We start from the raw sequence: 23,445 nt of genomic DNA on the forward strand, positions 1-23,445 counted from the left end.
ACCTGCCTCCCTGCCCACAGTGGAGATTGTGCTGCCACATCGGGCACATGGGGGATCATTAGAGGCCTACACAACAGCTGCTACCATGATGCCCTGCTCGCTGGACCTACTATGTGGCACGTGAATCCGCTCATGTGACCTTTAATCTCCTGACATCCGCTTGATTGTCAACAAGGGCCATGCACTATGCCTCCAAATTCCAACTGAGTTTGTGCTGCAACATTGGCCACGTGGAACATTAGGGGCCTGCTCAAATGCGGATCTCTGGGCCTTCCTTGCTGCCCATGAACCCCCTGAAGCCAGCTAATCGCTAACAGCTATAGTACCAGCGTTCCTGTCCCTTTCAGACCCTTTGTTCAGGCCTCTTGTAGCACATTACCCGAATCCTGACCTCAAAATGGCGGCCATACAGTGATGCTCCATAGCTCGGCCTGTGCCCAGGCCCTGATCATCTCTGCCTCTAGACCAGCAGATCTGTTTTAGATGTAACCAACTACAAGATCTCTCCAGTCCCCAGACTCGATCTCAACCTCATCTTTGCCTGCCTTTCTGTCAAGAGGCTGGAATTGTATTCTCTCCAACAGACATAGAGACATTGGGTAATCAAATATTTTGTCAAGTGCCTGGTAACAATTCTACACCAACAGACGCAGAGTCATTGACATTTCTTACAAGTGGCTGTTTGGTACCTGTGAGGTAGCGGTCACGGGACTGTTGGGTGGCTGCAAACTGTGTCCACACCATTAAACATAGAGACTTTTTGTCAGGAAATTACCACTAATTGACAGGAGTCCAGTGCAGTTAAAGAAAGTCCGGTTGTTGCAGCTTTCCATGCACTGAACAAACGTGCATCAGACAAAACCAGCAAATAATAAGAAAAACAAGAATTGAAAACAATCAGTGCTGAACGGAGGACTACTCCAGCTATTGTGTGCTTCCCTAAAGGCTCTTCATTGTCTCGTAGCCCTCTGCAGTCCTCCCACTGGCACAGTACTCACATCTACCCGCCAGCTGCTTCATACTTCAACCCGCAGTCTGCTTCCTTCCCATGGTGGCTGACCACAAAGGGAAAGAATATAAAGAGCACAAAGAGGATAGGGAGAACATTTCACCTCACCTGATTACCCAATCCCAGACTCTCCAATTTAATCAAAAGGAGATATGTCCACTAACACTGAAGTCATTCAGCGCATGCATGTTCGCTATGTCTTAGCCCATGATACTAAATCCAGGACCGATCCCATGCGACAGGATATCCAGGCTCTTCGAGATGACATGAGGTCTTTCCAGCATACTCACCGAGGCTGAGTCTAGAATTTGCTTCATGGAAGATTCCAACACCTCAACTGTAAGCTGTTTGGATCACTCATACAGCTCAATGAAGACATGGCAGGAGGATTTGAAGACCACAACAGGAGAGGAAATGTAGGTATCTTTGGCCTACCTGAGAATGCTGAAAAAGAAGGCAACTCATGCGTTGACTTACTGTAATCCTGAAACTCCCTCACACTGAGCCTCAAAGTCGACAAGGACTTTGAAATCGAACAGGCGTAAAGGATCCTTTTAAGTAAATTGTCCATCTCTGCACCGGTCACCCAAGAACGATCGTTCAGGCTGATATTGATAATCAATATCGACTGTAAGCTATATGCCAAAATCTTGGCACAAAGACTTGAGAAAGAGTTATTAAAATGAATTGCCAATGTATTTTAAAAGATTTAGTTGATTCAACAACGATGTATCTGTATTTTGCGTGTAGGGGCGATTCCTTCTTTTTTGGGCGTATACCTCAGCCCAAGTGTATACTTCCCCCTAATTTGAAATCCAGGGTGTCTCTTTTAAATTTTCGTATCTTACACTAATTAATCTCCTGAAAATGTTTTGACATTTGGGTATTGATATCTTCTAATACTTTCGGCCATCCCTCAGCCGACATCATGTCGGTTAATTCGTTTGAAACTTCCACGATTTCTTTAGATAGTTCCTCCAATATATTGGACAATTCTTCAATGATCAGTAGTATCAGGTCTAAGGAACATTTGTTGAGAATTGCATACCACCATTCTTGAAATCTTTTAGCGCTCTTACAAAGTGATGGTTTTAGAGCGATACGCAATCCACTGGGAATTCGTTGGGCCCTATGATATTTAATGAGCGTACTCTTATGTAGTTGTTGATTTATTTCTCGTTTTGACAGGTATATTAGCTGTTTTATGTTTTGCTCTCAGATGTTGAGGATTAAAAGAATAGTATCAAACCCAGAAAAGGCCAATCAGAGGATCAATGAAATGGCAAAAAGATTCACAGACAGAGGGTACCCTCCATCAACCATTGCAAAAGCCATTAATAAATTACAATCGACCCCACGGGAGAGAGCTCTAAACCCCACTAAGGAACAAGAGAACACCAGGACAGTGGTGGTGTCAAGATTTTCCACATCAAGTCATCAATTCAAAAAAATCATTACAAAACATTGGCCTATGCTAGCGATGGAGCCGGATTTCAACCACGCATTTTCACCACCCCCGATTTTTGCATATACAAGAAACAGGAATCTAGGAGAAATTATCAAACAAAAAAACCCAGAAACCCAGTCATACAGTGATACCAGACCTTGTCTAAATTGTCAAAAGTGCAACAACATTATTCGTCGCACTACTATTAACCATCCTATGAAGGGTCACAATAACAAGCTTCACATAACTGCCACCTGTGAAACCACTAATGTCATTTATTTATTGAAATGCCCCTGTGGTAATATATATGTGGGGAAAGCAGAGAGGAAGATACGTCTTAAAATTAATGAACACAAGTCGGATATAAGGACTGGAAACATGAAATCGTCAATCACCACACACTTTGAGGAACAGAAACACAATGTTGCTCAACTAAGATTTTTGATCTAGGAAACAGTCGTTAAAAAAGAAGGCAGAGATAATAACAAACATTTATTAAGATGTGAGAACTTTTTGATTATGAAATTACAGTCATATAGACCATTTGGTCTTAATGAACGCATTGAATATTCCTGCTACCTTTAAGTACCAGGATCCGTGGTTTTGCTCCTAGGCACTGTGTTGTGATGCTAATATTAACCATATGTACACTAACGTCACCTTTCCTTAGCACACCCGTTACAGCCCATTCACTTCCTTAGGCACTTTTTTCAGGTTTTTTTCATTTACGTTCTTGCGCAATTCTGCACCATTATTTTTATTAAAATTTTCAGTTAGATTTCATTTAGTGAAATCACGTCTTATTATTTTTTCAATGTGGTTATATTTTAGGACGGGCACTCCAACATGTCCGCCACATCAGACCAGCTCTGAGTCTGGTTTCACTCTCCATGACTACCCCCGAGTCGCGTCATCACGTGGTACGCGCGGTCATAGAGCATTAACAGAAAACCGGCAAAAGTATTACCGAACCATTTGCTGCGATACGGACTCACGACTGACGGCTAACCCTGAACCGAGAGACACGCTGACAGATCTAGATTGAAGCAAGTCTCAGAATCTCGTTTAAGCTCTGAGTGAGCGCGACCATACCCCGTGTCGAATTACCACACTTTATAGTAGCGGTACACCGTAGTTCCCAACGTTCGCGAGTATTGACGGTTTTGTCTTATTCTGCCCGCAGCTATCTCTTTAAATCACATTCTTCGAAATCCTGAATGTGAGTAACCTTGCATGCATCGCGCTCGTATTTAAATCACGAGCACCAAGAAAAAACAAACTTTCCACAAACCACCAACTTTAAACTTCACTTGTTTACACATTTTTTTGTTGTTGTTGTCACCACACGTTTGTCATCACATTTACTTGTTCATAGATGCACATGAACTTTATACCATGCATGGAAGAGGAGATTTTATTTCACATAAAAGTTTTTGTTTTACATACGAGCTCTTGTATCAGGTATGCATCATGATGTGATTTGATTTCCTGATTGTACTCCCTGATGAAGAGCATTTCATGCTCGAAATGCATTGGAGTGTTTCAAGCACAAGAAAAGTGTCTTTGAATTACATTGATGCTTTGAGAATGAATTGAATTCGGAAATGAAAAGAATAAAGAATTTATGATTGAAAGCAAAAGAATTGAATCAACTAAATCCTTTATATTACAGTGGATATAAGTGGAGTGCCTTTAGGGGGATGCAACCAAATTCTCTTGGAAGCACTGATTACTGATTGTTAAGGATTAAGTTCATCCAGGACGGAAACTCTCCCCCAAGGAGCACCCAACAAAATACAAAAAAACACATTAGAAAAGTTTGAATTATGCATTCACCTAACCAATGGGTTGTGCATTAGCTTTTGAATTTAAATACATTAAAATGAATTGCCCAATCCAAACAGGATTCCTGAAAGGGAGGGAAGCCACCAACAACATTTGTATATTTTAAAAAGTGTGGTCATCGTCCTCGCCCATACAGCAATTGCTCTCAATGCAAAAAAAGCCTTTGATAAGTTCTCTTGGACCTTCCTACATAAGACATTCCGCAAATTGCAACTAGGTGAGAATTTCTTCTGAATGGTAATGGCGCTGTATGTCTCCCAGTGGCGAAAGGTAAGATAAACTGCTGCCTATCTGACTCATTCCCTTTAGCCCAAGGCACCAAAAAAGGTTGCCATCTCCCCCGCTCCTTTTCCTTTTAACCGCTGAACCCCTCCTATGCTCCTTAAAAGTAAACAAAGACATCAAATGTGCCCAATTCCAATCAGACAGACAACTTGTTGCAGCCTACGGTGATGACGTTCTGATCTTCACTGAAGATGCATGAAATGCCATCCCATACATCATGAAAAAAATCAATAACTATTCATGGGTATCTGGCTACACCCTTAACCGTGCTAAAACTTCCCAATGAACATCCACTGTATCCCCTTGATCCTTGACAATTCCTACCTAAAATGGCAACCTGATGTGCTAAAGTATTTGGGCTCCATCGTAATCAAATAGAGTAAAACACTTTACAAAAACAAGTGTGCTCCCCATAAACTTATCAAACCACTTATGTAAGGCAGTAGGCAAGGCTATTTTGAAATTCATTTAAACGGGGAAGAGGGCTAAGATCACTGGTTCCACCCTAAAACTGAACAAATCCAGAGGGGACCTAAACATTGCTGACTTTGATGCTATGCACTGACTTTTCCTTCAGAAAACACTACGTAAATTCAGTTTTGGACCTAACTACAGAAAGTGGATAGCAGTGCTATACCAGGCCCCAACTGCAGTGGTGAAGGTTAATGGCATCCTGTTGTCAGTATTCCGGATTGAGCGGGGGATCCGACAGGGATGCCCACTATGCCCTCTCTTATTTGTTTTCACAAAAGAGCTTGTGGCCTGCTATGTCCTTGCACACAATACCATACGGGTATTCAAGGTAGTTTACCCTAGCAAAGATGTGGAAAGGGTCTCGCTATATGTGGACAATGGCCTTCTTTATATCACCGCACCCACAAACAACGATCCCAGTCACCTAGCAGACCTTTGTGGCATATGGCAGTTACTCAGGGTATAACATAAACTTTTTGAGTCAGTGTTATTCCAACCATATGGCTCTTTTGAACTGACTGCCCTCCCTCAGAGACTACAGGTTGAGACGGAGGGTTTTAAATATCTTGGAATCAATGTGACTCCGATTAGTGATTGTGCCTGTCTAGGAACCTGAGGCGGGTAATTCAGAATTTTCAGCAAGATGTGAAGCGCTGGCATTGGCTACCCTCCCAGAGGAGATGTTTACCAAGATAGATAGGGAGTTGAGACCTCTTTCATGGAATTAGGGACTACCCAGAGTAGCACTGAGAACGCTGCAGTGTAACCCTTATAATGGGGGGGATTGCCCTCCCAGAAGTGAGCCCTACTATTGGGCCATGCATCTGATAACAATAAACGACTGGATATTCGCACCCGAGGAACACTCGACATACAAGTTAGTAAGGGCTTAGTGCCTGCTGCGACTGCATTTGCACTGTATGTATCAGAGGAAGGGTATCCGACTGCTGCCGGAGATACATGTGGCGCTGGAGGCTTTGACTAATGCCACCAAATATATAGGATGGGTGAACAAAGTGACCAAAGAAAAATGTTTTTTTCGGAAAGGGAGGGGAGTAATGCGGGAACTGGGGAAGCTGAGATGTTTTGAGGCCTGTGACACAATAGGAATTTCCAAGATCAGTTGCCTCTTGGAAGACAGAGACCTTATGCCCCTCCCCTCCCTTCAGAGGGGCTACTATCTCCATACGAATAAATACCAAAAATATGCGCAGCTACGCCACATGATACAGATTAAGAGGCTGGAAGAAATAGACATGCAAGAATGTGCTATGCTAGAGGGGAGGTTACTCATGGAAGAGCTTGAGAAAGGGTCCGTTTTCCTCGAATATAAAACTCTCAACAATAACATGCCCAACACATTAAGTAGGCTGCGTGATGGGTAGGCGTGAGATGTCGGACAGATGGACGACTTGGACTGGAAAGAGGCCCTGATGCATCCAATGGTAGTTATAAAGTCCAGATTACGACTGATACAGTTTAAGATACTGCACTGGGTCTACTATGACAGCAAGTGACTACATAGGATGGGAAGAGCAGTGTCCCCACATTGCGTGTGATGTAATTGGGCATGGGGTACTTTTGTTAACACACTCTGGGGTTGCCCTATCATTCCAGTCTGCTAGAACAAAGTAATACAGGAACTCTGTACCATCCTGGGAGTCGACATACCGATTGAGCCAAAGTACATTCTCCTTGGTATTCCAAATGATGTGGATGACCCATGGTCAAACTCCTCTTTAGTTACCTGGGTCTGGTGGTGGCAAAGAGCGATGTTGCCAAATACTGGGGGCTGCCGGGGGTCCAAACACAACAAGAGTGAAGGACTGGGATTGACATTCTTATGGCGGGTGGAGAAGGTGACTGATAAAAAGTAGGGGGTGTCTCCACAACCTTTTTTTAAAGTCTGGGGGTACTGGATAACAATTTGGACTCCACTGATGGTGAGGTCAGGCCCCCAGAATGACCAGCTCGACGTTCTGAACCTATGTCAGCTGTAAGTCTGCTTTTGTACTTAATGTGTTGCAGAAAACCCTGCAATGTATGTGCATAATACTGTATTATCACACCCACCCCTGATGTTTACTGCTGTTATGGGTGCAGGCGCGAGCTCAACTTTGTTGTTCATACTTTTATAAACCAAATAAACAGATTTTTAAAAAAACAATAGAATGTCAAGAGATTTCAAACAGATTCCAACCGGAAAAGGTCTATGATTCATGGTTCTTGAACATGGGTTAAGACTTCCAGTGAATGTCTTTCATATGCAAAACTTGCAATGCAATCAGCGGAATGAATAAACAAGGTGGTGCAGTTCTAGACATTTCAAAACTATCCATACTGGAAAATTTTTAAAATACAACAGTATCCACTGGAAACGCCAATTGGGAAGATGTCCAGTCCTTCATATGTACACAACTGGAGCCATTAAAACATTTTCACTTGTGTTTAATTAAAAGCATTCATGGCATACTCCTAGCTTGCATTTCACACAAGGAGGTAAACTCGAATATAATTTACATTTTTCATAATTACATTAGATTTTGCCTGAGTTTGCAGCTTGATAGGAAATAATACCCCAGTTTACTAACAAGACAAACTTTACTCTACAGGGTTCAGATGCCTCTACCACCTCCCCCTACACCCATCACCTGCTTGGGGCATTTGGAAATAATACTGTTATTCTGGGCCCTTGATGGCCACATTTTGTAGCTGCGTAACAAAATGCTGACTCAAACTCAAATGATCAACGAGTATAGGACTTTTTTAGTATAAACCTGCAAGTACTGTACAAGTAAAGGAATATGTGATGACAACGTTATTACTGGTGTTTTTGTGGATTATGTTATCAATACCCATAGAAAGTATAAAAATGCAACAAGTTAAGCCACCCAGATTACCTGATCCTCATTCAGTTTGAGTGTTGTATGTATTTACCAAGTTGATTAGATCTAGGAGAGTAATAGAGGCAGTTGTGATGTCATCTGAGATTGCTCTCTTAAAAAACATTAGGGTAATAATGGCAAGAAATGTGGACGTGATTTTCAACAACGCTGCCATTCATTCATCAAACTGAATACTTTAGTGAAAGCATTGAGCACCATCTCCGACTGATGAAACACTTACTATACTTATTTATCCTACCAACAGTCTTGCTTGTTCTAAGTTCATACTTAGATTAATGCAAGTCGTGTTCACGTGGTCTTCTGATGAAGATTGAACACACAACAAAAGGTGAGGAATCATTCTGCCTTAGTGGTAATGGTGATGAAATATGTGGAAAATATCTTACCAGGTCTAACCGCATTAAAAATACAGTTTAAGGTTCTCTTCCATTTCCTGGAAACTGAGGGCAGTCTCTACAAAAGTCATCCGACAGCTCAAACAATAACAGCCTACAGGAACCATGTTATCCCAAATTCAAAGAAAATGGTCTAAGGGGGAGCTAAGCTTATTTGAATACGCACAAGCTTAGGATATGGTCACTGTTTCATTTTTACCAGCACATCCCAATCGAAACATCTGCTATAAACTCAAAACCAACTCTCTTTCAGGAAAGGGTGGAAAACTTCTGTATTCTGACAAGCACGCCAATAAGGCACCAATGCCCTTGATTTGAGCTCAAATGATCTTTGAATCATAAAGCACACTAACTCACATCTAGTAGTGGAAATGGACAATATTCAAGCATCAATATTGTTTAAATTGCACTGTCATAATACTAAATAACCACAGAAAGATTTTTTACAGAACTGACAGAACAATGAAATTAAACATACCTCTCCTTAATGCTGTCAGCAATGGCATTCACATATTGGGCGTCAACCTGAAAAAAACAAGCAATTGTAAATGCATTAGGTTTCGCCTATGCAATTAATAATAAGCTGTACTTTGTTGTAAGTTGTAGCTTGGTTAATAATTCTTCAATATAACTTACTGAACGTCTGTTCAAGTGTTTGTGTTGACGTCAAGGCTATGTATATTTCATGGTGCAAAATTCATATCACCGGAGCCTGACCTAATTTCCATTCACTAAGTTTGAGCCATGTGTGGTTTTTGTATTTCTATAGAATGTTTTTGCAGAAATACTATGAGCACATAACATCATCTTTGCAAAAGAATGAGGGAAGTGCCTGAAAAAGAAGCATTGTTGAAGATGAATACTAGATGCTCTGGTCAATGTGGTGGGTGAAGTAGTTTTGGGCGGGATGCAAATGAGGATCGATCTGTAAATACGATCATCCTTTCTGAGAGAAAGTAGGTAGAGATGCGATCTTTTAGTGTAGTTGAAGAATACCACAAGTTTTGACAGTATTTGTTGGTTAAAATGAATAGAGGAAGAGGTAAAATGTTCCACCAAATGAAATATTGATGTGCTGATTAACTAAACACCTGAGATATTGCAAAAATAATCTGTACCCGCGAACACTTAGTGATTACGTAATACCAATAAGATTTTTATTTTTACAAATTAGCGTTATATTTTTGGGTAGTAAAATGTGCAATAAGCCTAGAGTCCTGTTTATTATGTTAATATTTTGTATGCCGTGGTGCAAGTATGTTCGTGTGGGAAGTGTACTAGTTCATGCGCTTAAAAAGAAGCTATTGATATAAGGAAAAGATTATTTTCAAGGTGTTAAATAATATCCAAAAAAGCAGTTTTAGAGGAATATAGTTTGCCTCCAATTTGTGGTAGTTTGCACAATATAGAGTACACAAGTATGCAATACTATGCAGCCATATAGAGAAATGTCTGACGTGTGGGAGTCCAAGGGGCAAGATTGAGTCTATCCGTGCAGCCATGGTGATATAAAGTAAAGAGCGAACAACACAGAATAATATGTAGCTGTAAATAATTGTGTGCAACATCTGTTTGTTTTAGGCGTACCCTACAGTAAAAGCAGATTGTCATTAGTATTTTTTTTATTTTATTGAGCAGAGCCAAAAGAAAACAGCCGTTATTTACACATCACAAAAATGTTTGCACTGTAAACAAATTGCATCCTGATTCAGCACATAATAAATACATATAGCAACCAAAAAAATACACCATTTTCAAATTAACAATCAGCAAAATAATCCCAAACCCTCGAAACTTTCTTACTTGCCCCCACCCGCTTAGCATAAGCTTCTTCAGAACATTTTGTACATTTCATTTTACTCAACCATTTCTCAAACAAAGGTATTTCCACTGATCTCCAATTTTGTAAAATCAATGAACTGGCAACCAGCATAGCGATAGCAAGAAAACGTCCCTGCGATTCGGAAAGTATAACCTCCTTAATACCTATGTCAAACAAAGCAGCTTCTACTGAAGGTTTATACGTTTTCATAATCGCACCACTAAAATATGCAAATATTTTTTCCCCAAAAACTTTTAACTTAGGGCAGGAAAAAAAATATGTTGCCATTCCCCTTCTGCTAAAGTACCACAGCGAAAGCAGCTATTTATCACCTCTGGATATATTTTATTTAGTGCTTCTGGAGTGTAATATACCATCCAGGTGGCAAAAAATGCCATTCTTTTATAATTAGCAGCTCTCAAAGCCTTATTACCTAAAGATTACATTTTTTGCCATTCTTGATAAGAAATAACGCACTGTGTATGAGCTTCAACTTTCTCCAACATCTTTAATACCAAAGGAGATTCATCTTGATAATTCAATAAACGGTACCAATTGCCCACTCCAGATAATCTCGAAACATATAGTGCGGAAGCGATTTTACCAGGGGGAATGTTAAAAAGGAAATTATACTTTTTCAAGAAATTAATAATTTGGATGAATTCAAAAAAAGAAGGTTTATTGGTATCCAAACTTCTAGCCTGAACTTCTTCCCAGGTATCCAGCTTGCCCTTAATGCCCAATTGATTGAAAACCCCTAAACCAGAATCGTTCCATTTTTTCAATTGAGTAGAATGAATATATAAACATAAATCTTGACACTCAATTAATTTTAAAGAAAAGAACGCCAAGAGATCCTTTTGTTTAAAAACAATACACAGGCGATTTGAAAAATCTAATAATGTTTTATAATGAGTTCTGTTTGGGAGTTTTGAAGTCTTTAAAAACAGTAGGGAGTTGAGTTCCGGCCTCTTGGATCATCTTGCTGATAAAAAATGTATCAACCTGATAAGGTTTAGACAACAAACATGCTACATAATCAAAAAGTGCTGTATCATAATATGAACAAATATTTGGGAGTGCCAACCTGCCCAGCTGAGTATCTATTTTCAGATCAGGCAGCTTAACTCTAGCAGTCTTTTTATTCCACATGAATGAGCTAATCATAACATCGATCCCTTTAAAAAAACTAACGTTGACCTTAACTGGAATATTTGTGAATAAAAAATAAAAAGAGGTAAAATAGACATCTTAATTAATGCCACTCGTCCTATCAAAGTCAAAGGAAGATTAGACCATTTATTCAACAAATTCTGAATTTTGATACTTATGGCTTCATAATTATTGTTAACCAATTCCCCCTAATGACTTTTGACGTATATTCCCAAATACCTAATGGGATCAGTTTTTCTTACTTGTTTTAATTCTTCTGAAAGGCATGCCGGCCCAGAATATAGCATTAAAATTTCAGTTTTGGAAGGATTAATTTTATAGCCCCCTATTTGTTCGAATTTCCTGAATTCCACGAATGTCGACTGTAAATTTAACTTTTCTGGTTCTAGATATAAAATAGCGTCATCAGCAAAAAGTTTCAGTTTTGCCATTCCTTAGTTTGGGGCTCTAATATTCCTATTGGCTCATAATCTAATAGCAAGAGGTTCGATAAAAAAGTAAACAAAAGAGGTGATAAGGGACAGCCTTGCCTGGTCCTACGATTTATATTTAGTAACCCTGCTTGATCCCCGTTGACTATAATCTGAGCCTGCGCCCCCTGGTAAATATTTTTAATCATATTTATTACAGATGGTGGAAAACCAAACCTAGAAAGTGCATACAATAATGAATCCCAATTAACTAAATCAAAGGCCTTTTCTGCGTCTACCATCATGATACAGGCAGGAGTCTTATTCATATTTAAAAAATCAAGAGCTTGAATCAAAAAGCGGGTATTGGTCGACATCATCTGGCCCACAATAAACCCTGTTTGATCACCATGAATCACTTCCTTAGCTGCAGAGGTAAAACGCGGTGTCTAAATCTTCATAAAAGTGTTGTAATTGATATTCAATAAACTGATTAAACGGTAAGAATTCAAATTATTGGAGGGTGTACCCTTTTTTACAAAGCTAACTACTATTGCTTTTTTAAATTCAGGAGACTCCGCCCTACCCATTTTAATATAATCAAATAACTTTACCAAAAAAGGGGTCAACTCCTTCACAAAACATTTATAAAGTTCACTCGGGAACCTGTCCTCACCACAAGCTTTTGCTCCTGCCAAAGATTTAATAGCTGCTGCTATCTCGGCTTCTGTAATTTTCATCTGCAGCATCGTCACTACATTCTGCAATATTTTAGGATCTTGAAGTGAAGCAAAATACTCCTCAATCAACTCAAAATTAAACAAATGCTTAGTGGTATAGATTTGTTGAAAGTGATTCAGAAATATTCGAGGAATATCAGCTCTATCAGTAACTACTGTATTAGATTGGGGATCTATTATTTCTACAATGAAGGCAGATTCTTGTCGAGCACGAGTTGACCAGTCGAGCATCTTACCCACCATTTGACTTTCTTCATAGACCTTCTGAGAGTAAGTCTGGGAGCTGTTTATTTCTTCTAAAATAAAGAAATCTCCTAAAGCCTTCCAAGCCTGTTCCAGCTGATTCTGATTTAAAGAGCCTACCGGATTAGCAGCAAGGATTAATAACTGCTGAAGTTGTGCTATTCTATCTAAGCGTTCTCTAGTTTTCTTATGCATTTAACAGTTGATGGTCCTATTAGATCGTACTATTCCAAGATGTCTGCCGCAACTAGTGCTATTTTGATGCTTGTCACAGCCTAATGTACGTCTATTTACTCTCTTACACCACGGTGTTCATCTACAAACACCGCTGACATCCCCCTCGTGTGAAAATGCCAGTTAGCTCAGTTATGTGGTAATTGCTGTCTAGTGCAATACCAACAGGGTCTGATGGCAGGTTGCTTGGCCACATTTTAAAAGAGCGTTTTCCTTCCTCCTTTGTTTAGAACACGCTTGTGTTCTTTTTTCAGATCATTCCTGCCAGTTAATGTGGAGGGTTTCCTGTTTTTGATATACATGCACACTTCTCCAGTTTGAACACCTAGGATCATCACACTTGAGGTATTTGAGCGGCTTTAATACAAGAGGTTTTCTCAGATTCTGCACTGTTTGTTCTTGAGAGTTACAAGGCATTCGTTTAATATTACAGATTCACTTCCTTCCGCCCTTCTACCTGTGTTTGGCAGTATCAACACAGTCAACCTTCACTCTCAAATATATTCTGGTGAGACATTAGGTTTCTTGTCACGGATATTGACGCCTGGGTCATATTGCATTTATACAGATTTGATATCAACAACCGTTGAAGTTCTTCAGCAGATTGTGTTCTCATGTCTTGGATCGCAGTAAGTGTTTTTTAGTTTATTCTTAGTGAATTCACTGCACATTTTAGGGGTCTCAGTATTTTTTTCATTCACCGCACATTCAACTTTTTCATATTACTTTCATTCACCTTGCATTCAACTTATTACACTTCATAGTGGTTTTTCTTGTCGACTTTTACTTTGGTTGACCACTTACTACAAGTTCTTGCTTTACCACCACCAGGTGACCACAGTTTGTTGAGCACTACTCGGGTTTGACTATTAGCAGGCACATTAGGATGATTGATGCATCGCTTTTCCTTGGTCATTGTACTTGTGTAACACTTTGTTTATATTGATTCATGATCAATTTACATTGATGTTTTTTCTCATAGCATGTTTCTTGTTTTACTACTAGTGCCCCTGAAGAAGGGATTTCATCCCGAAATGCAGTGTGCCTAACCTAGAAGATTTGAATATTATTGTTCATGACAAATACTAAAACTCTTTTTTTTTTTACTTGATTTATTGAAATGTAAGAAGCGTAAAAGTAATTGTGGTTTCTTTGTACATTTACCATTTTGCAACATTCATGATGTTTTTAATAATGAAATGAAAATGAATTGCATTATTGAGTGATTTGATTTTTTTGACAAATTGTCTGTGCTTACTATATCACAATATTCGATAATCAGTTTGTACTTAAGAACAATACTTTAATCACCGCTGTGCGTCTGGTATACCAGTGGATCTCCACTAGCTGTTGCACATTGTTTCGGCCTGGCCGCCCACCCACCAGGCAGCACGCGACCTTTGCTCTAATTTGGATATACTTTCGTGGCTCACATTGTATAAACAGGGTGTGCACTGACTATACTACTTACTTCTTTACAGTATCACAGTTTAGGTATGTGCAGTAGAATTTAATTCACACTGTCTACCAGAGACAGTTTGTTCTATCTCAGAGTGCATACAATCTTAACAGAGAAGAGCACTGCACACAGCCACCCCATGCCCTTTGGGTATTTATTGTATGCTTCATGCATCACTTTCAAATGTCGTTAGTTAATAATTCATGATGCATTGAGCTTTGTCACAAAACTAATGGGTATTGCATTGGTACAGTACTGGGATGAGTAGGGAAATGTGAGTTCGTCTTTTTTGTTATCTTTGTTTTGCAGAGCCGTTAGCTTTCTGTGGGAAAGTGTAGCATTATCAGCATATGAAACGGCAACTTAATAGAACAGCGCAAGTTTATTATCATTGCTCTTGATTTGGTTGCCACCCAAAGCACACTCATCATTTCACCTGCTTACTCAGTGATTAGTTGCTTTGTGTAAAGTTCAATAGTGACCCAGTCAATATTTGAAATGTACTTTTACTAAGAGTTTTGGAATGGTATTTAGCTAAGCATTTTATGCAACAGTCTATTGAGATGTGAATCAATAAAAAATGCATTTTTATGGCATTTTATTTTTTTCATAATCTGTAGTAGTTAACAATGCCACACTTTCCTCTGGAGGCTAACCTACACACTGTCAATAGAAGGGTGTAATTTACTCTAACACAGGAGGTTCAACCAGCGCGAATTAACAGTACCTGCAGACTCGAGTTACTTCAAAAAATATATATATTTTCATATCACCTGCATTATAACAACTTAAAAGGGCTCTTAGAATTGTATTGCTACCTCAACTGTTTTGTAATAAGTAAGTATTCTATTTGCAAAGCTTAGGGTTGCATAATTGTGCTTATAATAATCTTCTTAATAGAGATGTTATTGTAGCATATGTAAAGCGTAATATAATCTGACAAATATTGTGTCCTAAATAACATCCCCTAAACATATTGTTGGGTGTCAATAAGTGATAAAAGCATGAGAGTAGCTTTTGTAGATACTGCATTCACAAATCTGAGGTTCCCTTTGGCGTGTGCATGTGTCATTTATGATACTGGTGCTTTCATCAGTCCTCAGAATAAATACTGCATAAAATGGATAACCTGATTGTAATATCCATAGTTTATCACCAGAGGAAAATAGCAACATTATGCAATAATTTCACAGGCCTTTGCCATGTTTCTCATGTCTACATTGCTTTCATTTATGTATAGTGTGGTTGCACACTTCAGTGGTGGAGCTAATGGGGAGCGAATGTGACCATGCCACTTGTGGTGTGCTCTTCTGTTTCCGAAATGCACCAGCTTGGCGCCAGATAAATTCAGGAAAGCTACTTACATTTTACAACTAATTTGCAAGCATTTTATTTGCTTAATCAGCACACCGTGAAATGTCCCATCGGCTCACACCTCACAGACGTTTTCTCTGGCCTTTCTGGGGTAGAAAAAGAGCTGGTGGCCATGTAGTGTGGGGACTACTTTAGAAGGAAGTACTCTCCTTTGCATAGACGTGTGGCCCAATGCAAAACAAAACAAAAAACAAAAAAGTGTGGCCCAATGCAAATAAGGGAAACACTTCCTCTCCACTCATGCCTTATTATAGGTGAAGAGTCAAAGAGGCTGCAAGGAGGCGCACTGATTGTCCACCACAAATGGTGGCACACAATCAGTGCGCCCCCTAAAGGAACTCCTCTGAAGGAGGGCTGGGAATCCCATGAAGCAATCCCCCCCCTTCTCTGTCGCCCTGCAGGAAGGTGAAGCCATTCTCTGCAGCCAACAGCCGAGGGATCTCTAGCCCCCTTGGAAGTACAGGGCAAGTGCCACCTGCTGGTTGAAAGGACAGGCAGCTTAAACCAGCATGTCCGTCTTTCACAAATGTACTGTCCCACGGCAGCGTAAGTTTGTAGTTCTTCATGGGTCAGTGTGTAGAAAAAGGTAGGGCTAGGACCTTTCTCAAGATTTGCCCGGCGCTAACCGCCCTTGTACCATTCAAGTTTACCAAGCAATGAGGCAGGCGCCGGAGACCAGAAGGCAGGAAACAGAAGTTTATTCCGACGGAGCAGAACACATCAGATCAGACAACAAGGTATCGTCTCGAGGTGCTCTAACAGCCACTCAGAGGCCTGGCCTCTTATACACTGGTTTATGGCATGTGACCTTCTCTTAATACAATCACAACTTTGTAAGGCATGGGAAAAGACATCCCCGTAATCCTCGTGTTAATCCCACCCCCATATACATTCACAATGGAGGTCCTCAACCTGCTGATAAGAGAGAGGGTCATCACGCAGCTGAGTGTTCCGTCGGGTCTTAGGGTGTGTGCGCCTGATCATGTCACAGGGGGTGGGGAGGCCTGGATCAATAGAGGGTCCTTTGAAGGAGAGCGACCTCATACAATAAGGGCAGTAAATGGTATCTCTCGGCTTAGGCAATGGCCTCGGACCCGTGCGGACAGTCGGACACGGGGCGAGGGGCCATCAATGGAGTGGTATTCATGCCGCATGAACAATCCAGCGCAGAGGGGAGGTTTATCAACAGAGGGGCATTCATGGGAGGAGAGGAGGTGTTGGTCAGCATTCATGGGAGGAGAGGAGGTGTTGGTCAGGCGCTGGCGTGACTCCCAAGGACAGGGTCATGCAGAAGGGTCATGCTCATAAAGAGGAGGGAGGGGGGAGCCAGGGTGCGCGGAGGATGCTTGCTGGGTCACAGGGGCGCGCTGGTGATCGATCGTGGGCAGGGAGACCATGATATCTAAGATGGCTGCCGTGCACGTAATACATAGGTGACCCACAATGGCTGCCGTGCGCGTAGTGCATAGGTGACAAGCTGGCGCAGATGATGTTCAGATCGCAAACTAAAATTCCACAGTCCTCCCTTTTAACATGTCTCGCCAACTTGTCAGTTCGGATTTATCCCCATAAGACCACGTATCTCTACCTCATAGAGGGGGCTCATGTGCTCATTTCGGAAGTCCAAAGTCTTTGGGCACATGTAGCCAGAAAGAAGGCCGAACAATGGTAGCAGACATTGGATACCTAAACAACACCCACATAATATTACAATAGGTATCAGCACGAAGGAAAACAACTTCCAACCCCAATTTTTCAAAGTGTCCCAAAACCAGCTCCCAAGCGACCATCCTTCCTGTTCTTGGTGAACCTCTGAGGACAGTCTGTGGAGGTGTTCAATGGCTTTGTAGACTGAAGGCGAGTTGTCAGGCACGTAGGTGCAGCAGCTGGATCCGATGATGCGGCATGCTCCTCCTCGGTCGGCCAGGACCACGTCTAAGACAAGACGATTTTGGAGGGTCACGAGGCGGACCGCCTGGAGCTCCGCAGTGTTGTTGGCGAGGATGCCAGCCGTGATGTTGATCGTTGTTTCTACTGCCTGGGTCAGGTGTCGGATAGCACGGCTGTTTGCCATTGGGCCCCACAGAGGAACAAGTCCCTTTGCTGCATCCAGGAACTGTGCTCCAGTGGAGTCGGCTTGCCCAAGGTCGTCTGCACGCCTCTGCCGGTGGTGGTTGGCAGGGGCTACATATGTGGGTGGAAGAACGAAGGCAATATAGCAGGTGCCCTTCCAGCCTTTCGGGAGCCAGGTGTAAGCCTTGGTGCCACACACAAAGTACATGTTCGGAGAAGCAACAAAGGAAGGGGGGTCAGCTGAGTCCAATGTTCTGGTGATTCGGCAGGCGCTGTGACCCACCAGCTGCGTTCCATGGCCTTCGAGACACACGAGACCTGTGACATTGATAACGGACAGGGCCACAGTTAGAGTGGCAGTAGATTGCTTTTGCAGATGAGTGAAGGTGGTTCTGGCTGGATTGTGGAGCACCTGTACTTCGACTCGTTCTTTGGCCGGAATGTCTTTGATGAAGGTGGCGCCTGCGAGCGCAGGACACAGGGCAGCTGGGGTCTTTCCTGTTTTGTTCAGCCAAAACCCAGAGTAGAAGTGTGACACTGTCCGGCTGGAGGTGGCGTTGTCCCTGTGGCTCTCTTGCATGAGGATCAACCAGGCGAGGCAAGAGCCGTGAACTGAGAAGGGTGAAGGGATGAAGGGGATGGAGTGTCCAGTGGCATGCGGGAGCAACCCACAGATCCAACAGTTCGTAGCATTTGCAGCAAGGTTATGTTGGTGCAACAGTTGCACGAAGGAATTGTTCCAGAATTCCCTGCGCCTTTCTCGGAGCTGAGGCGACAGAGAGATTAGGTGATGCTCTTTCAAAGGTGTTGGCTGTGCAGTAGGTAGCAATGTTTCATGAGCCGGTGTGCTCTCTTCCAGAATCCAGAAGGAGGTCATGAGAAGGAGGCAGAAGAGGAAGACAATGAAGAGTGCAATTGTCTTCGGTTTGTGCAGGTTGTCAGTCTTTGGATTTCTATACTGGGTATTTCCCGTTGCTTCCATCATCTTCTTATCTGGCGCTTCCATCATCTTCTTATTTGGCGCTTCCATCACCTTCAAGGGGCTCGGTAGTGGGCAGAACCACAGACCTTGTTTAGCCTCTCTCCCGGCAACCCTTGATTGTGTGTGGGTCACCGTTCTGAGATTTTAACTTAGTCCGTGGCCTACTTAGCCGAGACTCCCTCCTTTCGACGCAGGAAATACCCTTCTCTGGATGGCACAGTAGGATCAGAGAATTTTGCAAGTTCGAGTGCCCCAGTATCTGAATAACAGTCCAATATCGGTCGGTCTTTGTTCAGGAGCTCTTCTTGGGTGCTGACGTTTTCTGTTGTGGCCAGGTTTTCAGGGACCTTCCGACAATGATGCGCGTGCAGCCAGTGCTTCTTCCCCTCCACTCGGAGTGCCGTTCGGGTGGTGATCAGCACTTGCCAGGGGCCCGTCCACCGAGGTTCCAGACTCTTGGTTCGCTGGAAATTTCGTATCAATACGAAATTTCCCGGTTGGATGTCGTGACCGGGGCCCCTGGAAGCATCGGGGATGGCCTGCTGCACCTGTTGATGAATGACAGACAACGTTTTAGTCAACTTGCACAAATAATCAGATAGTAGGACGTCTGGGACGTCATGAATGGAGGTCGGTTTGGGAGCAGTCCAGAGATTCATAGGCCGCCCAAACACGACCTCGTAGGGGGTCAAATGGTGCTTGGTGGGAGTGGAGCGCATTGATAACAAAGCCAGTGGGAGGGCATCCGGCCAGTTAAGTCCAGTGGTGGCCACGATTTTTGACAATTTCAGCTTCAGTGTGGCATTATGGCGCTCCACTAGACCGGCGGATTGGGGGTGGAAGACCGCATGGAATCGTTGCTTCACCCCCAACCCTTTCAGGATTAGCTGGATAACCTCAGCTATGAAGTGAGGGCCATTGTCGCTCCATAAAATTCGGCAAAGGCCATAGCGAGGGAAGAATTCCTTCAGTAGTACTTTGGCAGTAGTCATGGCAGTGTTGTCACGGGTTGGATAGGCTTCTACCCATTTGCTGAAGGCACATACGATGACTAGTACATACTTCAGGTTTTGGCATCTCTCTAGTTGGATGTAATCCATCTGAAGGACCTCAAAGGGGTGATTGGGGGTCCCGAACCCTCCCCGGGGCACTACAGTCCCTTTCCCGGGGTTGTGTTGCAGGCAGATAAGGCACTGCTGAACTAGGCGTCTGGCTGAGTCAGGGATTTTGTCGTTATGCCAGACTTTGGAAATGAGTTCGATCATGGGTGCAGATCCTATGTGGGCGGGGGAGTGGGCCATGGTCAGTATGGGAATCAGATATGAGTCGGGCAGCATCCATTTGCTTGCATCCTTCGTTCGCCAACAACCTTCCTCATCCTTCAAACCCACCCCTGCCCACTTAGTCAGCTCGTGAGGGGTGCTGGCCGATTGTATGTCACTGATCATTGTCCTTGTGTCACTCCATGTTTCTGCTTGTGACCTGGTCACGTACATGCGTGTCACCGTCCTGTTCTCGGCTGTGGTTCGTGCAGTAATGTCGGCCAATGCATTCCCTTGTCCAACTAAGTCTGTCACCCTTTTGTGTGCCTGACATTTTATCACCGCTAATCGTTTGGGGAGGAGAACTGCTTCAATCAGGGCGGAGACTAAATCTCCGTGGAGGATCGGGGTGCCGTGGGACGTCAGGAATCCCCTCTCCCTCCACAGGAGCCCAAAATGGTGGACCACTCCGAAGGCATACTGGCTGTCCGTATATACGTTCGTGGTGGTCCCTGCGGCTATGATGCATGCTCGAGTGAGGGCTATCAGTTCTGCTGCTTGGGCAGATCGTTGTGTGATGCAGGCTGTCTCAACTACTGTTCGGGCTGTCGTTACTGCATAGGCAGCTGAAGTGGTGCCATCTGGGAGTTTGATGCAAGAGCCGTCTACCCATAGCTCTCCATCGGGGTCAGGGAAAGCAGTGTCTCGGAGGTCAATCCTACTCCTAGTTTGTTCGTCCGTGAGGGTCACACAGTCGTGGATGGGAGGAATGTCAGGGTCATTTCCAGGCAGGGGTAACAATGTGGCAGGATTCAAAGTCGTGCATCTTTTTAGGGTGATGTGGGGTGCAAGTAACGTCAGTTCATACCCTGTCAGTCGTGCGCTAGTCAGGTGCTGGGTCTTTGTCTGATTCAAGAGGGTGTCGACTGCATGGGGTACTAGCACTGTGAGGGAGTTGGAAAGTACAATTCCCTCGCTCTGACGGATAGAGACAGCAGCGGCGGCTACTGCTCGAAGGCAGGCAGGCAAAGCTCTGGCTACAGGATCAAGAGTGGCGGAGAAGTAGGCACAAGGGCGCTGCTTAGGACCAATTGATTGAGTTAGGACAGACAATGCGCATCCCTCCCTTTCGTGGGTGAAGAGGGAGAAGGGTTTGGAGTAATCCGGCGTTCCGAGGACGGGCGCTGAGCAGAGTGCATCCCGTAATTCCTTAAAGGAGGCTTGACACTCAGCGGTCCAAGGAAACGGGGAGGGGGCATCCTTGGTCAGTAGGGCAAGTAATGGTTTCACAATGAGGCTGTAATTAGGCAACCACTGTCTGCAAAAAGATGTCAGGCCAACCAAAGAGCGGACCTGCTTTTGTGTTTTCGGGATGGGGGTATCTAGGATGGTTTGGATTCGGTCGGGTGTAAGTTTTCTCCCTTCTTTGGACAGAAGATGGCCTAGGTAAGTCACCTGTGGCTGGCAGAACTGTAACTTCTTTTTGGAGACTTTATGGCCATTTTCTGCAAGAAAGTGTAGGAGTTGAACGGTGGCTGTCGTTGCAAGCGGGGTGGTGTCAGCCGCCAAAAGGATATCATCGACATATTGGATCAACACCACTCCCTCTGGTAGCTGGAAGGCATCCAGCTGTCTTTTGAGGGCCTGGCTGTAAATGCTGGGACTTTCAGTGTACCCCTGGGGAGCTCTACAGAATCGGTACGAACGGGATTTTAAAGTGAAGCCGAAGAGATAACGGCTGTCTGGATGGATGGGGATAGAGAAAAACGCGTTCTTAAGGTCGATAACAGTGAAGGTGGTGGCAGTGGACGGGATGAGGGTCAGAATGGTGGTGATATCAGAGACCACAGGATATTGGGGTACAACCACTTTGTTAATCTCTCGCAAGTCGATGATGAAGCGGTACGCTTTCTCATCTCCTTCACCTTGCTTCTTAACAATAGGTAGGATTGGGCTGTTGCAGACGTTGCTAACCACTTCTTCAACCACTCCTGCGTCTACCAGAGACTGAATGATCGCTACCAGTGCCTTCTCACCCTCTGGCGATATCCGATACTGCGGGAGTTTCGGGAGCATAGCGTCCTGTCGTACAGTTATGTGAATAGGGTCAATCATCATCCGCCCCACATCAGAGTCATTTTTGGCCCACAGGTACGAAGGTAGGGTGTCAAGCAGGGATAGGTCAGCATCAGTTATAGAGCACATGTGTCGTGGGGGACGGGATCTGGGCATGTCTGGGTTGTCGTACAGGATGACTCGTATTCCATCTGGGGAACACCTAATGGTAGCTCGAAAATGCTTCAGTAAGTCAATGCCCATAATGGCGTCAGGGGAGTTGGAGGAGAGGAGAAATGTCGCGTCAGTAGTGTTGTTTTCTAGGTCGAAGGTAATAGGTACGGACAGGGGGTTAGTGGAGGGCGTCCCATCGAAACCTATCGACGTTATGTGTGAGCCAGACAAGGGTGCCCTTGGAATCAGTCGTTTTGATAACACACTGCGTGTCGCCCCAGTGTCTACCAAGAATGGAGACTCTGTACCCAAGACCTTAGCGGTGACATAAGGACCTTGCTGGTCAACACAGAGCTCGACTGGATCCCTCCCTTGCCCCTGGCAGTCCTATGCAAAGTCGGGGGCATGTTCACCTTCGGATAGCTGATATTGGTTCTGTCGGGGACGGTCAAATGTGTTCAGTCTTCCTGATCTGTCATTATTGGTGTCGTTGGGGTTCCCTCGTCCCTGTATTCTATTCCTCGGACCACCCGCCACATCCCTGGAATCCCTACTTCTATTCATCTCTAGCAGAACCGGACACTGGGATTTCCAATGGCCGAGCCCTTTGCAGAAGGCGCATTGGTCATTGCTAATGTCTCTCCGTCCAGTGTGGGATGTTGGGGTGTGATCTTTAGGAGGTAGATCTCTGGGGGTGGTTGATTGGTAGTTCCCCCTTTGGTGTTCCCGTCCTAGCGCTATACCCTGTATCTGGGCTATCATTACCCTTTCCTTCAAATCTTTCTTCTTTTTCTCGGACGCCCTATCATTCTCATTCCTTTGGTGCTCGTAATACTGAGCCATCTGAAGGATGGCTGCGGGTTTGGAGGCTCCCCAACTACTCTCACTCGTCTGCAGTTTTTGGGAGACTTCTTGTGTTAGTCCCTTTACATAATTTTGCACAAACAGGTGTTGTCCGGTTGCGGTGGTCATGTCTTGGCCACTGTAGTCGGAGAACACTGTCTCGAATCGGGAGAAGTATTCTGACACATCCTCCTGGGGTTTCTGTCGACAGGCCGTGACTATCGACCAGTCTACTTTTCT

General features: G+C 43.5%; 1 protein-coding gene across 2 annotated transcripts in view; it reads right to left on the bottom strand.

The window, feature by feature from the left end:
* The window catches only part of MGAT4D (MGAT4 family member D), a 720,909-nt gene that overhangs the window by 326,447 nt on the left and 371,017 nt on the right, over nucleotides 1-23,445 (bottom strand). For both annotated transcript variants that reach the window (XM_086962223.1, XM_086962222.1), the window contains exon 5: nucleotides 8,840-8,886. In XM_086962223.1, coding sequence (XP_086818349.1) covers nucleotides 8,840-8,886 — 47 coding nt within the window. The remainder of the gene's footprint in view (nucleotides 1-8,839; nucleotides 8,887-23,445) is intronic.

The sequence above is a fragment of the Lissotriton vulgaris genome, chromosome 3_1 (assembly GCF_964263255.1).
Source record: "Lissotriton vulgaris chromosome 3_1, aLisVul1.2, whole genome shotgun sequence".
Taxonomy (NCBI): Eukaryota; Metazoa; Chordata; class Amphibia; order Caudata; family Salamandridae; genus Lissotriton; species Lissotriton vulgaris.